This window comes from Oncorhynchus clarkii, chromosome 19 (assembly GCF_045791955.1).
Source record: "Oncorhynchus clarkii lewisi isolate Uvic-CL-2024 chromosome 19, UVic_Ocla_1.0, whole genome shotgun sequence".
In the NCBI taxonomy this organism is placed as follows: domain Eukaryota; kingdom Metazoa; phylum Chordata; class Actinopteri; order Salmoniformes; family Salmonidae; genus Oncorhynchus; species Oncorhynchus clarkii.
The window spans coordinates 36,836,483-36,852,517 of record NC_092165.1 but is presented as its reverse complement, the minus strand read 5'-3'; the positions used below and the strand labels follow the sequence as shown (position 1 = coordinate 36,852,517).

Below are 16,035 nucleotides of genomic sequence, written 5' to 3'. Positions count from 1 at the left end.
GTTTTTCAGTATAATATGCAACCCTGACGTTTATCTCTTTAAACTTTCATGGACGTTACGGTACTTGAATACCTAGTAGCAATTTGCTCCATTAGACCTACAGTGTCTCTTGGGGTCCGGGACAGAATGTTCCATGTTTGTCTCCATTAGTTATCCCCACTCCCTGACTGCTGCAACCCTATTAGCAGAGCAGTGCCAAAATGAATGCACAACTCTACTGTAACCATGCTGAGAATGTCAGAAGAATCTTACCCTTTCTCCTAATGACTTTAAAAAAGTGGATTAACACTGTATTAAGAAGAAAACGGGGGCTTAGGTTAGAAGTTAATGTCAAGATTTGCATGAATTAGACAGCAGAAAAGTGGAGGGGGGCGTTAGGGAACGTTCAATGGATTTGTCTCCTGGGGGGGGGGTTCGGTGGGTACAGCAGTATGCCCGGTGTGATGCCATCCTTTTGGGGAGCTCTGGGTGGGTGACATATTGAGTTCATCCTGTGTTGCCTACGTCAGTCTCTATTGACTGCTGTGTATCCTTCTCACTCTCCCTTTCTCACTATCTGTTTTGCCTTCTCTTGAGCACTACAGCTCTCTCAACTCTCGTCTCTCCTCCTCTCCCCGTCCCTGTCGCTGTGCACAGCATGTGCAGCACCATGTTGAGCTGCAGGGTGTGAAATTCTTACTGACAAACTAAGGATGACAGGGGAGTGAGTTACTGTAGCTACACAATGCTACAGCTGTTCCATTTTCCAGTAACTCTGCTTTAAGGGGAACAACAACAAAGGCCCTTTGGTCATAACTAATATGGAAAGCTTTTGATGAAATGTGTAATGTACAGATGAGTAGGTGGGGCTGTACTCTACAGGAGAGTCTCTCTACCATAGATATAGAACCCATCTCTGGTCTCTACCCCCTGTCCTACCACACCCACACAGAGACTGCCTCGGGGCAGCATACTGGTACACTATTCATACTGGATGGTAATTGACTCTGCTTGAGCTTACCTCTTTAAGATAGTTGGCCTATGCAAGGGTGTGTTTGTGCTAGCAAGCATGCATGTGCCTCTAAGAATGTATGCCTGAGTGTATGCTTGCATTGGTCTGAGTGTAGATGTATTAATTGGGTGATTTCCAGTCCGGTTTTCCCAAACTCTGTCCTGGGACCTCCCCTGGGTGCACCTTTTGTTTTTTTGCCCTAGCACTATACAGCTGATTCAAATAACTAACTCATCAAGCTTTGATTATTTGAATCAGCTGTGGAGTGTTAGGGCAAAAACCAAAACGTGCACCTGAGGTGAGATGGTGGGGGCTAGGACCGAGTTTGGGAAACTCTGAATGGCATAACCAATCAAGCAGGCTTTGAGAGAAAGTGGCGATTGACAGTCATCATCATGTTCCTGCACATTCAAAATGTTCACATCCACAACATTACATTGTGTCGGCCTGACTTGTGGTCACTTGATTATTGAGGTCAAAGACTCAAGGAATGGAATCACCCTGGAATCGTGTTTTTGGATCATCTTTCTCTCTACTGGGTTCATTGTGGGGCATTTCACTTTTCTTTAACTTTTGTTGCAGAAACAAGGTTTTGCCTTTTTGTTTTACAGGCGCGCCCTGATTATATTGATATCATGGGGATGTAGAAACGCATTCTCCCTCCATTGTTGAAGTAGGAGTTCCCTGGTCATAGGACACAGCTTCAGGAAGGTTAGATTCCTTTACAGGGATAGTCTGCGTACCATTTCAGGAAAAACTCACCAGCCAAACACATACATTATCGTAACAAATTTCTCCCCCCCAAAATGTGCCAGCTCTCAACCCTTTTTGTAACACTGAAGTTACATTTTTCTCTGAGCAGAGATTACTTTGGTTTCCTGAAGAACCAACCCAGAGGTGCTTGTTAAAAGCAAGACATCACTCCCCCATGTTCTTGTAAAGGGAAACCTCAATAGAACCAGAGGACAGAGAGTTGAATCACCATGCGCTCCGTCACTCCTTCCAAATCTCCGTTACAGAATGACTGCAACTTCATCAACTCTACAGAGTAAAGACCCAGGGCCTTAGTCACCACACAACCTGCCTCACTGCTACTCTTTTAAATTGCATTCACCATAGGAGGGGACTCAACCAGCAGCTGGCTGAAATTGCCCAGCCCAGGAGTGAGAGTTGGGAAAGAGGGAAGAGTGTGTGGGATGAGGGGAGTGTTAATCTCTGGGCCCTCTCTTAGCGGAGAGAGGGGATTGAAAGGATGTGGATGGAAGTGAAGAGGTCTCATCCCATCTCTGCTCTCAGGGGAAGGAGAGGGTTTTAGTTATTAAAGGATGGGAAGAGTGACTTAGAGGGAGACATGTCACTTGTGTCCCAATACAAGTCTTTATTTCAATATTGTGAAGAAGATGGAGGCCACAGCAAAGCTAGATAAAACACACTTCTCCTTCCCTACACTGTAATTAAACCCAGAGCCTAGCCAAAACCTTTCGACTTGGAGATCTTCTACAAGTCGAAACGTTGCCATGGAAAAATGTTGGAACTGCTGGGTTTGGCTCGAAAATGTGTAGTGTCTCTGTACTAGCTTTGGGGTGAGTATCTACCGGAAGTGTTGTGGAATCCAATGTGTTGCTTTACCATTAGCTAGCTTTGCATGAAATGGATTTTACTTGATCAAGTTAACTTCCTTTGAAGGAAAGCAGAGGAGAAGAGGAACACCAGCTGGCATCCCGTCTGCTTTGGGCTGTCATTTAACCCGCTGCGCCACAACTCCAATTCTTTATCAGTCAGCGTACCTGCCTGGGCGCCACAGCACTGCATAGCCTACACTCTACAGTATGGGTTCCCTTTGGGAGGACATGTTAAAATGACTGGCTGTGTTCAATATCTTTAGTGGCTTCCCTGTCCTGCAGCAGAACCTGGATGTCCTCGGTCTTCCTATTCAATTATCTCAAAGAAGAAATGGAAGCAATAGTCTTCTAACTAGAGACCCTTCAAAGAAGTGGGGAGAGGGGACATATTGGATTATTTGTTATATTGTCAAAGCCCCGTTATAGAATTGGCTCTGTGATTTGTTTATGATTGGCTTTGATCTCATGGGCTGTTTGGAACTGAACTCTAACCCCATATTTCTCATCTAACACTGAAGGCCTCATTTACATTGAGTTCCGCTCTATTTCTTATTCCTTCCACAACTAGTCAGTTGAGAGGAGCACATTATCAACTCTGGCCTTTTTTCCTTTTTTTTTCCTTTTTTTTGTCCATTGTTCATACAGAAAATTGCAGTACCAGTCCCCAGTTTCGTTGAAAGAATGGCTTGTTCACAACTTTGGAACAACTGATCGAAAAACCTCCCCATTGTCTTCTTTCCCAGGCAACCAAATAACCCCAGCCAGGTCAACATTAGACACTTCAAAGGAAAAGCAATGCTCAAAACTATTCAAAGTGGCACGCTGCCCTTGGATATATCGCCACATAAAGCGATGATTATAAAGTACTGGCACTGCGCCAGGGTAATGGCTCTGAAGTGAAAGTTTTGCGCAGACGGCGGTCCCCAACCTAAAGCAAGGATTGTTAGCGTAGTGCTAGTCGACGGCAGGAAACGCTCCCCAAAGCCGTAGATGAATAGCTTGCCAGTTTGAAACATCCGCAGGGTCGGTGCTATCGGAGGAAGATCGTGTTCTGTTATTTCCTCTCATCCACACAGCTGTGCCGCCAGCGCAAGCGGTTCAAAGTCGAACACACTCGTTCCCGCTCTGCTATTATCACACCGTCTGAGAGTAGGAAAAGAGAAGGAGCTGCCACTAAAGTTTTACTAAAGACAATCAGAATAATAACCCTTGAGAAACACCTGGAGCTATTTGGAATGCTTTTAGTTAGCGAGTTGGTCGTTTCATTTCATTTGAGAGAAATGGCGTGATAGACTGATCTAAGCTTTGTAAACGAGGAGTGTGACACGTTTATTTCATTGGCTCATTTCTTACAGGAAACCAACCTCTGTAGAAAAACTCATTAGCTGGCTTCCTAGAACGCCCCTGATTGAAGTAACCCTGTTTTTCACCTGTTCCTTGTCAATAATCAAAGTCCGGCCAGGGATGCTGAATGAAACATCAACATTAACTACTAATGCAGAGCATTTCTGTAAGGCTCATGTCACTGCTGCATTGAGTTATTTTGTTGATAGTGATTCATACTCTGTTGCAACTGCAGCACCTCACCCTCTTCTCCACCAAGGCCCTGTATAATGTATTATATTTATCCCATCTCTTCTCCCCTCTCTGTCTTCTCCCCCCCGCTCCCAATTTCTCTCTCCAGGTAACAGTATACTCCACTCTGCAGCAGACAGTGTGACCAGTGCTGTACAGAAGGCCAGCCAGGCTCTGAACGAGCGAGGGGAGCGGTTAAGCCGGGCGGAGGAGAAAACAGGGGAGATGAAGAACAGTGCTGAGCAGTTCTCAGTCACCGCACACAAGGTGACACACACACACACATCACATATCAGATCATTACAAGGGCTTGGGGAATTTTTCCTCACCACATGAACTGAACAGATCAAATGTAGGCCCTACAGTAGGTATACGCTATAACATTGCTAAAACATAATCACACATTACCACATAGTGATACCATGTAACCCACATTTCCCAATTGTATTTGACTAACAATTCATCCCATCTATCATGAAAATGTAAACTCGGTAGAAGAAAGATCTAACAGTGTTCTACTTCTTGAGGTGATTCAGTTGAAGTGGTTCGTTTGTTGCTTCTGGTTCACTATAGCTTGATGTTCTTGTTAGGAGTCCCCCTCTCCACAGTGCCTTCCTCTATTCTGTCCATCCCAGCTCTTCTCCATGGGCTTCTCTCATCCTCTCCATCCAACTGTATCCCTCACACAAGTAAAACAAATCACCTGCTGCTTAATGTTGTCATTAGCATAATATGGTTTTGCTACAAAAACGGGAGGAAGAAATATAATGAGAAATGAATCATTCTCTGCTTCTAGCACGCGCCCACGACTGTGATCAATTCCAATAACTTTTTAAGTAGCTAGCATTTTTTTCCGAGCCTGCTTCTGTCATCTCCTGTAAAAACGGGTTATTCCCACTTCGGTTGACCCACTGTTCTATCCACTCTGGACTGGAACGCCAATTCATTTGTTTATAAAACAGTTCACATTGCATTCATTTTGAACACATTACTGCAATGGCGGTCTAATTGAAAGCCATTTGACGGGTCATGGTCAGCCTCTCACTGTTAACAGATAAAGACCCTGTGGTGTGAAATGAATCAAGCTCATGGGAACACTCTTTAACTCAGAGAATGGCCCTTTAACTCCCCATGCCATACAGGCCCAGTCATCCACTTCCCTATTCGGCTCCCGCTATTAGATGCTTAATTGTACGGGCTATTTAATTAATTGGTTGTCTTGCACTTTTTTGAAAAGTTAAGACTCACTTAAGCATGTACAGTATGTGACTGTGTTAAACTGCAGCCCTATACTTGGATAACCACTGTCATTTGGTGTTAGCTAGCTACAGTAAATGCATTCTGCAATGTATTTTCTGCCTGGGGATAACATTAAACTAAAATCCTTCAAAACATGAAGTAAATAATCTTTCCCCCTCTTGAGTCTTGATGTTAAGTAAGAGTTGGGAACGTTGTATATCTGCCAACTATTGTACAGTAAGAAGGTTTGTGGTTAGAATCTTGTAAACGTTTCCCCCTTGTCATGCCATTGAACAAGATGCCATTGAACAACATTTCTACCTGTGATCCAGTATTTTTTGGGTTGAAGCTGAGAGCATACGGTATCTTATGCAGGACTTCGTAACAAGGAAGAAGTTCTGTGTCAAGGTGACCTGGAGCAAGAAACCGCACTGCAGGTTCGGTTAGTCCGTCTCTGCAGTGTCTCCCACCTGCTTAGGCTCTGTGACAGTCCCAATTGCAGCACTGTTGTGCTCTCACCATCCCCACAGCACGGCTGTCTGGTCTGTGCTGCAGCTCTGCTGCCCCCACTTGTTAGCTCTGGGGATTTCAACCGCCTTTATTTTTAACTGTAGGCGAGTAAAGTGTGTGTGTGTGTGTGTGTGCGCGCACGTCTCTGTGTGTGAATTAGATTGGTGGCCCTGGCCTTTTCTCTAATGAACCTCCAGCCAGGCCTATTAGAACCCTTGTTAATGAGCCAGGGTGATGAAAACACTATGGCCTGGGCCTCTTACCAAGCCTGAGGAATAGCACCACTCTAATAGCTATCATTCCTCTCTGCCTAGAGAATAGACCCTGTTCTTTTACTCACCATGCCAACCATGTTAGCTTCCACCAGTTGGGAAAACAAAGCAGCATCAATTAGTTTATTTGACTTAGTTGGTGGTTGGTTTTGAATGTGCTAGCTAACTTAAGAATTGACTGGTTAATTGACGGATTAATAGATTTTGCATCTCACTTTGTTTTGATACTTTTTTAGGCAGATTTTTGAATGATTTGTGGCAACCCCAAGACATCTATTCAGAGGGGCTGTTGAAGAAATGTTTAGTTAAATAGCTTTCTCGTTTGGTTTAGTCACTGTATAATGTTTATATATCCCCACAGCTTACTATTGTTGACATGTAGCCTACTTTTTGTCCCCTCTCTCTCTCCCTCCCCTCTCCACAGCTGGCCATGAAGCACAAGTGTTAAACCATTGCTAAGCCTTCGGGAGTAGGGGTCCGCCAAGAGTGCCAGACGCCATTAAGGACGGATTTCTGATTTTATTATTCTTACAACTTTTAACATGCTTACTCTTGTTAACAACGGTAACATTTACATTTTGTGTTGTTGTGTAGCTACCTTGTTTCTAATGAAGAATATATGATGACGTTGAGGGGGGAGAGCTCAGACAGTTAAGAGCAAAAGTTTCACAGCCTCCATTGCCCCCAAAGTACTCCATGACTTTACGAAGGCAAACCATGGAAATGGTCACTGCCATCCCCAACCTAGACAAACACACACACACATTCCAGATCCCCCCCCCCCCCCCCCCAAAAAAAGGAGCAACTCTTCAACTCCGCTGTCTCTCTCAAAGAAGTAACTTAATATATATACAGTGCTGGAAAATGAGAATTTAACAAGACAGAAGAGATTGGATGACGTGACACATGCGTATCACATGATGGCTATTTCCTGTACTTGGAGACAACAATGTACATCCCTGTATGTGAACATTAACTTGTTAAAAAATGTTAGATCTCTTTTGCCATTTGACTATTTGGCATCACACTGTTGTAAAGGCTCATTGGTGCATTCATTCACTGCAGACATAGTACTAGCCAAATGTGTGACGGACATGTTGCTTCAAAAACCTCCTGCTGGAAGACTATATTTCAACTAAGATGGTGTGAAATGGGCTGTTTTCCAACTAAAAAGTCTGAGTGACCAAGTGTTCAGGTGCATGGTCTCTGTCAAAAGGTTGAATGAAACCTACAGAGTAAAGACAAGCATTTAGGCTTTACTTTTGGTAACAATTCCGAAGAGTTATTGAAGCACTTGGTTGTAAGGACAAGATCAGACTGTTTATTGTAAGGTGAAAGACTACAGTGCCATTGTAAATTAGCTTCAACTGTTGTTAACAAGCTTATAGACCTGTAAATTCATTCTACCACAATCTCTGAAAATAATATTTCCATTCTAACTTGGTCACATCTTGTAATTCTTGTTTAATTGGGGTTTAAGAAATGTTTTCTGTAAAACAGCTGACTGACACGTCTTCACTAGCGGCATTGTACAGTATTGGTGTCCATTCACTGACTGTGTAACCGTGGCTTCATCACAAACAAGTAACCACCCACAGTGTGGGTATGTTTATTACTTTTAGATTCTATATGTCTTGCTGTTACAGTGCACGGACAACCTTACCTTGCAGAGCACTGTTAAGTTCTTAATGAAATTCTCGTTGCCTCAACTTCTAGTCTGCTTTAGTCCTAACATTTTGGATATTCATTGTTTTTAATAAAAATATTGAAACTATGTATTATGGTTCTGAAAGTTTGGGGGGTTTTTGCTAGTGCAAGCCCCTTAGTTGGTCTCAGTGAATACGTTTATTATCCTTCACTTTTCATAGGACCAGATGAGGTCCCTAAACAAAGTGCAATGGTTCTATATTGGTGCCTTTTTAAACAGTCTTTTATTAGTTCTTCAACAGCATGTGGTTTTACTTGAGCAGTCTGATTGTGTTATGACAACACTTGTGGTAACCCAGGCGAACAGTGCCTTGCTATATTGATAACCAAAGGGAGAAAGTAAAGTATGTTTTGTACCAGGTTTGAAAGAGGGTGTTGCTTAAGATGTATGGTGCTTGTTGGAAGTGAATTGTGTGAGGAATACAGAAGAAGAAAAGGCTGAATAGGTGGTTATTACAGAATGAATAGGTGGTTATTACAGAATGAATAGGTGGTTATTACAGAATGAATAGGTGGTTATTACAGAATGAATAGGTGGTTATTACAGAATGAATAGGTGGTTATTACAGAAGGTCTCAATACTAGTCAAATCTAATACAGACAAACACCATTATTTTCAATTAAACATAACAGACCAATACGTTTTAGTTTGAATGTAACATATTGAGTTATTTCAAAACATCCGTCTCGTTGTCTATATCAGATTGCATACCACCTAAATAAATAGAAATTGTCTCAAGTCTCTCTTTACATTTTTGACAATGTTTTTTGTGTGGGGGGGTGCATTTCACAATAAGGCCAATAGACTAGAAAAGTCATGGGAAAGGCAAGATGTGTATAGGTAGTGGTAAGGAGTAGTGAACTCCATGTAGTTCAACTAGTAATTTAACTACATTTTGCAGTAGCTTGGTGGTAGTTGAACTAAATTCAAATCTTGGTAGTGTTTTTAGTGTTTTCATTACTTGTTTGCTATATAGTGGTGTAGTTAACTAATGGAACTACACAATACTTTTTTTGCAATAAATAAAATATATTTAAAGTAGGCAAACATTTAGTTTATTTTTCATCATCAGACCTGCCTAATCACTAGAAACATACTTTGTGTTTAATAGGCTAAATGACACATTCAGTTAACACCTGACTCCAGAGTGAACTTGCATTTTGTAGTCTGAAATTTCAGATTTAGATGGTCAATATATCAAAGTAGTTTGAATGTACTGAACTACTTTTTCAAAGTCACTTTCTTTAGTTAACTAAACTGTATTTGTATTAAGGGTAGCTTTAGTGTACAGTGCTTGGTATATTTTCTGATAACTATATTTTCAGAGTTACTTCTCCAAATGCTATATACTGTAGGTCATATCCTATAATCCACTGCTTTACTGGGGTCCCTTTTTGCAAGAGCTAACATTATCACAATGACACAGCATGTGTGCAGGCTTATGTCTAAACATCTACACTGAAAAAAATATAAACTCAACATGTAAAGTGTTGGTCCCATGTTTCATGAATTGAAATAAAAGATTCTTGAAATTCCAAAGCTTATTTCTCAATGTTGTGCACACATTTGTTTACATCCCTGTTAGTGAGCATTTTATTATTTGTCAAGATAATCCATGCACCTGACAGGTGTGGCATATCAAGAAGATGATTAAACAGCATGGTCATTACACAGGTACACCTTGTGCTGGGGACAATAAAAGCCCACCAAAATATGCAGTTTTGACAATGCCACAGATGTCTCAAGTGTTGGCATGCTGACTGCGGGAATATCCACGAGCTGTTGCCAGAGAATTTAATTTAATTTCTCTACCATAAGCCGCCTCCAAAGTCGCTTTAGAGAATTTGGCAGTATGTCCAACCGGCCTCAGGCGCTCACCACATGTAACCACACCAGCCTAGGACCTCCACATCTGGCTTCTTCACCTACGGGATTGTCTGGGTGTGGAAATATTTCAGTCTGTAATAAAGCTGTTTTGTGTGGAAAAACTAATTCTAATTGGCTGGGCCTGGCTCCCCAGTGGGTCAAACTGGCTCCCAAGTGGGTGGGCTTGCCTATGCCCTCCCTCCCAGGCACACCCCTTGCTGCGCTTCTGCCCAGTCACGTGAAATCAATAGATAAAGGCCTAATTAAGTTATTTCAATTGGCTGATTTCCTTATATGAACGGTAACTCTGCAAAATCTTTGAAATTGTTGCATGTTTTATATTTTTCTTCAGTATATATTTGACATATCACAGGTACTGCTTTTCTCAAATTCACCAACAGATGGTGACGCAAGTGCAAACAAGTATGTATTTTGTGAACCCTCAATACATTTGAGTTCATCATATATTCATCCCAAATACATATATGAATGTTCTTGTGAAGTTCAAGTCTTAAGTTATCTTAATGTTTGTATTGTATTTGTGCCATTTCAAGATCACCAGTTATAGGCGTGCTGAAGGGACTGCAGGTGTGTACAGTGGACCCTAACATGCCAAACTATTCTTTCTGTTGCTACAACTTGCAGATTTTCTTGGGGGGGATAAAGGTGTCCGGTTCTTTAAAGCTGACAGATGTTTTCTTGTTTATCCCTTATTCCTATATCAAAGTTCTCCAAAGTTTTTTCAATGGAGTGGAGGAGATGATGGTGGGCAGACTGAACCTCCGACTCCATCGAGTCGCTGTCAGTTGATACTTTTAAGAATGTAAGTTCTTAACCCTTACAGTGTACCTATGCCCCTGCACATTATAATTACCTTTGGCAGTGATAACAGCTGTGCATCTTTCTTGGTAAATCTCTTAAGAGCTTTGCACACATGGATTGTGCAATATTTGCATTAGTCTTTAAAGAATTCTTCAAGCTCTGTCAAGTTGGCTGTTAATTATTGCTAGCCTGCCATTTTCAGGTCTTGCCATACATTTTCAAGCCAATTTCTTCCAAAACTGGAACTAGGCCACTCGAGAACATTCAAAATCTTCTTGCTAAGCAACTCCGTTGGCTTCATGTTAATATCCCGGAGTTGTTTCCTTCCTCTCCGGGAACCGAGTTAGTAAGGACGCCTATATCTTTGTAGTGACTGGGTGTGTTAACACACCATCCAAAGTGTAATTAATAATGTCACTGTGCTCAAATGGATATTCAGTGTCGGCTTTTTTATTTTTACCAATCTACCAATAGGTGCCATTCTTTGCAGGGCATTGGAAATCCTCTCTGGTCTTTGTGGTTAAATCTGTGTTTGAAATTCACTGCTCGACTGAGGGACCTTACAGAGAATTGTATGTGTGTGGTACAGAAATTAGGGAGTCATTCAAAAATCAATGTTAAAACACTAGTATTGCACACAGAGTAAGTCCATGCAAGTTATGTAACTTGTTAATCACATTTTTACACATGAACTTATTTAAGCTTGCCATAACAAAGGGGTTGAATACTTATTGACTTAAGACATTTCAGCTTTTACATTTTTTTATTACACTGAACAAAAATATAAACTCAACATGCAACAATTTCAAAGGTTTTGCTGAGTTACAGTACATATAAGGAATTAAAATAATTGAAATTGAAATAAATGCACTAGGTCATAATCTATGGATTTCACTTGACTGGTAATACAGATATGCATCTGTTGGTCACAGATGCCTAAAAAAGAAACGTGGATCAGAAAACCAGTTAGTATCTAGTGTGACCACCATTTGCCTCATGCAGCGTGACACATCTTCTTCACATAGAGTTGATCAGGCCTGTGAAATGTTGTCCCACTCTTCTTCAATGGCTGTGCGAATTTGCTGGATATTTCCGGAAACTGGAACACGCTGTTGTACACATCGATCCAGAGCATCCCACACATGCTCAATGGGTGACATGTCTGGTGAGTATGCAGGCCATTGAAGAACATTTTCAGCTTCATGGAATAGTGTACAGATCCTTGTGACATGGGGCCATGCATTATCATCCTGAAGCATGAGGTGATGGTGGTGGATGAATCGCACAGTATCTCTGTGCATCCTAATTGCCATCTATAAAATGCAATTATGTTTGTTGTCTAGCTTATGCCTGCCCATACCAAAACCCCACCGCCACCATGGGGCACTCTGTTCACAACGTTGACATCAGCAAACTGCTCACCCACACGCCGCCGTACAGTTGAAACCGGGATTCATCCGTGAAGAGCAGAATTCTCCAACGTACCAGTGGCCATCGAAGGTGAGCATTTGCCAACTGAAGTTGGTTATGATGCCGAACTGCAGTCGGGTTAAGACTCTGGTGAGAACAACGAGCATGCAGATGAGCTTCCCTGAGACTATTTCTGACAGTTTGTGCAGAAATGTTTGGTTGTGCAAACCCACAGTTTCATCAGCTGTCCGGGTGGCTGGTCGCAGGTGAAGAAGCCGGCTGTGGAGATCCTGGGAAGGCGCGTTATAAATGGTCTGCGGTTGTGAGGTCGGTTGAACGTACTGAACGTACTGGAGGAGGCTTATGGTAGAGAAATGAACATTCAATTATGTGGCTACAGCTCTGGTTGACATTCTTGCAGTCAGCATGCTAATTGCATACTCCCTAAAAAGTTGAGACATCGGTGGCATTGTGTTGTGTGAGAGAACTGCACATTTTGGCCTTTTATTGTCCCCAGCACAACATGCACCTGTGTAATGATCATGCTGTTTCAGCTTCTCCATACGCCATACCTGTCAGGTGGATGGATCATCTTGGGAAAAGAGAAAAGCAAATAATTTGAGAGAAATATGCTTTTCATGCGTATGGAACATTTCTGGGATCTTTTTATTTCAGCTCATGGAACATGGGACTTTACACTTTACATGTTGCATTTATATTTTTGTTCAGTTTAATTTGTAAGTATTTCTAAATTCATAATTCCAATGACACAATCTCAATTAATCCATTGTAGATGTAGGCTCTAACACAACCAAATATGAAAAAGTAAAAGGGTGTGAATACTTTCTCCAGGCACTGTATGTACCGTGGAATTGAGAAACCCAGCTACCTATACCCTAAAATCCCTCCATACCTTAGACACTATGACAGTGGCACTGTTTAGCCAGACATTCTGTGTATACTACTGTGTGTCTTTCCTGCTGTGAGACTTCCATCTGCCAGTAGTAGGTCCTTATTAAACATTATTGATTGTGTGGCACTCTTTGTACTGGAATTAATTGGATGACTTCATTCTGGTGGACTAGGAATGGAGTGAACTGACATTCATGACCACCGGTTAGTAGAATGTCTGTTGATATAATCAAATAGTCGGTTGCACGTTTCAATGTAGGAAGCCCCCTCAGCAATGTGAATTGTTACTTTCCTACAATAATACTCAGATTTTTAGGAAGTTGCTAATGACGCTATTCAACTTTATTCAATTATCCATGTTATTCCACAGACCAGATCTGGAGAAGTATACGGTAATTATATCCTTCAACAATAGCACAGCAGGCAGGACTCAAATCCACTCCCAGATGAAGACTTACATTTGGATGGCAGGCACAAGCGAGCAGAATTTAATCTTGTCAAAGCATCTATATTATCCTCCTGTTCTCATCCACCCACTAATAGTGCTTTAATCGCATAATTAATGATCCTGTCACTTTGACATGCAGGGGAGTGGGGTACAGTAATGATGTAGAAATACATGATCTATCTTTACTGCCCGGGAGGGTAAGTAAGTACCCCATAAAAATGCTCCGGAGCCGGGCTTTGCTGTCATGACTCGCTCCCCAAACAGGCACTGAATCATCCTCTCCTCCATTCCTCCTAAAAACCTCTCAATAGCCCACCTGCCCTGTCATAAAGGGGCTTGGGCCTGTTCCAAGGCTAATGGGACTGCTGCAGCCTCTCCTGTCCCAATGCACACCAGCACAGCTGTTAATGGTCAAAAGACAGAAAGTTAGCTACAGGTAGTTCACAGCAATGCTCAAGCTAAACCTGCCCCTGTCCTCACTGGTGTCAGTGTTCTGCTTTAGCTAAGCCTAGCTTGGCATCTATTTGGAATTGGGAACCTATCTGTACCTGGTTTCCCCAGATCTAAATTCATCTCCAATAAAAAGCAACTCCAGAAAAATCAGTTCAGTGAGACAGGTCCTTGGGGGATTGTTTATTATACTGCATGCAGGGCTGGAGGAGTGATGGTACTGTACTTTAATATTTTACCACTAGGGGTAGTAAAGCCCTGTCAGAAATATTCCACTACCCAGCCATACAGTATGCCAGGGATCATCAACTATGTATAATTTCCCCAGATTTTTTTTCCTTGAGCGGCTGGTCAGGGGACCGGAACATAATTATAAAACATTTGGAGATTGCAAATTGACCGCAAGAAGCCCAAACAGATATTTTACTAAACACAATATTATTTTTTTTACCTTGCCTACATTTGCATACAACCACATATACTGAGTGAAAAAAGCATTAGGAACACCTTCCTAATATTGAGTTGCTCCCTCCACCTACGGAACAGCCTCAATTTGTAGGGGCATGGCATTTACAAGGTGTCGAATGCGTTCCACAGGGATGCTGACCAATGTTGACTCCAATGCTTCCCATAATTTCCCATGTCAAGTTGGCCGGATGTCCTTTAGGTGGTGGACCGTTCTTGATACACACAGGAAACTGTTGACGGTGACAAACACAGCAGCCTTGCAAGTTCCTGACACACACAAACCGGTCCGTCTGGCACCTACCACCATACTCTGTTCAAAGGCACTTAAGTCTTTTGTCTTTTCCATGTACCCTCTGAATGGCACATATACCAAATTCATGTCTAAATTGTCTCAAGGCTTAAAAATCCTTCTTTAACCGGTCTCCTCCTCTTCAGCTACACTGATTGAAGTGGATTTAACAAGTGACATCAAGAAGGGATCATAACTTTCACCTGGATTCACCTGGTCAGTCTATTTCATGCAGGTGTTCCTAATGTTTTGTACACTAAGCGTATATATTATGCGTGACAATACTTTGGAACAGATTTCCAAAATAAATCAAAAAATTGCTCAGAAAACTTGGGGGGCTAAATAAAATAATCCGCGGGCCGCCAGTTGAGGAACCCTGCAGTACGCTGTGGCTCTTTATTTTATTGCCAATTGATCACCAAGTGTAATTATTTGTGTGTGATTTGGTCTTGGTGGATACATTGACTGTAGTGGAGAGGCGTGAACCACTGGCTGATTGAGGGAAGTTCGATAACTTAATAATTGTGTCAGTGAAGACATTGAGGAGAAAAGTACATTTAACAAGTGACATTGAAAACTAGCATACTCCAGTGAATCTACTGAGCTGCAGGTGTAGCAGATGGTCTGTCCTGAGAGGATGGATGTAGACTGGCACTGTCCCATTTAGACCCAGAGAAAAACCTATTGTTCTATTTAGACTAGATTAGGGAAATATTCAGTGCATTTGGAAAGTATTCCGACCCCTTGACTTTTTCCACATTTTGTTACGTTACAGCCTTATTCTAAAATTGATTAAAAATAATCATCATCAATCTACACACAATACCCCATAATGACAAAGCGAAAACAGGGTTTTAGAAATGTTTGCACATTTATTAAAAATCTAAAACCGATAACTTATTTTGATAGGTATTCAGACCTTTTGCTTTGAGACTAGAAATTGAGCTGATCTGCATCCTTTCCTGTTTCTACAACTTGATTATAGTTCACATGTGGTAAATTCAACTGATTGGACATAATTTGGAATGGCACATACCTGTCTATACAGTCGAAGTCGGATATTTACATACACCTTAGCCAAATACATTTAAACTCAGTTTTTCACAATTACTGACATTTAATCTTAGTAAAAATTCCCTGTCTTTGGTCAGTTAGGATCACCACTTTATTTTAAGAATGTGTAATGTCAGAATAATAATAGAGTGATTTATTTCAGCTTTTATTTCTTTCATCACATTCCCAGTGGGTCAGAAGTTTACATACATTCAATTAGTATTTTGTAGCATTGCCTTATAATTGTTTAACTTGGTTCAAATGTTTTGGGTAGCCTTCCACAAGCTTCCCACAATAAGATGGGTGAATTGTGGCCCATTCCTCCTGACAGAGCTGGTGTAACTGAGTCAGGTTTGTAGGCCTCCTTGCTCGCACACGCTTTTTCAATTCTGCCCACAAC

At 41.7% G+C, this 16,035-nt stretch overlaps 1 protein-coding gene across 4 annotated transcripts in view; it reads left to right on the top strand.

Moving 5' to 3' along the window:
• Positions 1-7,983, top strand: part of LOC139375104 (syntaxin-binding protein 6-like) — a 92,268-nt gene extending 84,285 nt beyond the window's left edge. For 2 of the 4 annotated variants that reach the window (XR_011627750.1, XR_011627749.1), the window contains 3 exons: positions 4,298-4,455; positions 6,634-6,751; positions 7,588-7,983. Coding sequence is in view for 2 of the 4 variants with exons in the window: in XM_071116564.1 (XP_070972665.1) it covers positions 4,298-4,455; positions 6,634-6,657 (182 nt within the window). In the remaining 2 variants the exon portion in view is untranslated. Of the gene's footprint in view, positions 1-4,297; positions 4,456-6,633 lie in introns of all 4 variants that reach the window. The other 2 variants (XM_071116564.1, XM_071116563.1) reach the window with 1 other exon arrangement.
• The last annotated feature ends 8,052 nt before the right edge of the window (positions 7,984-16,035 follow it).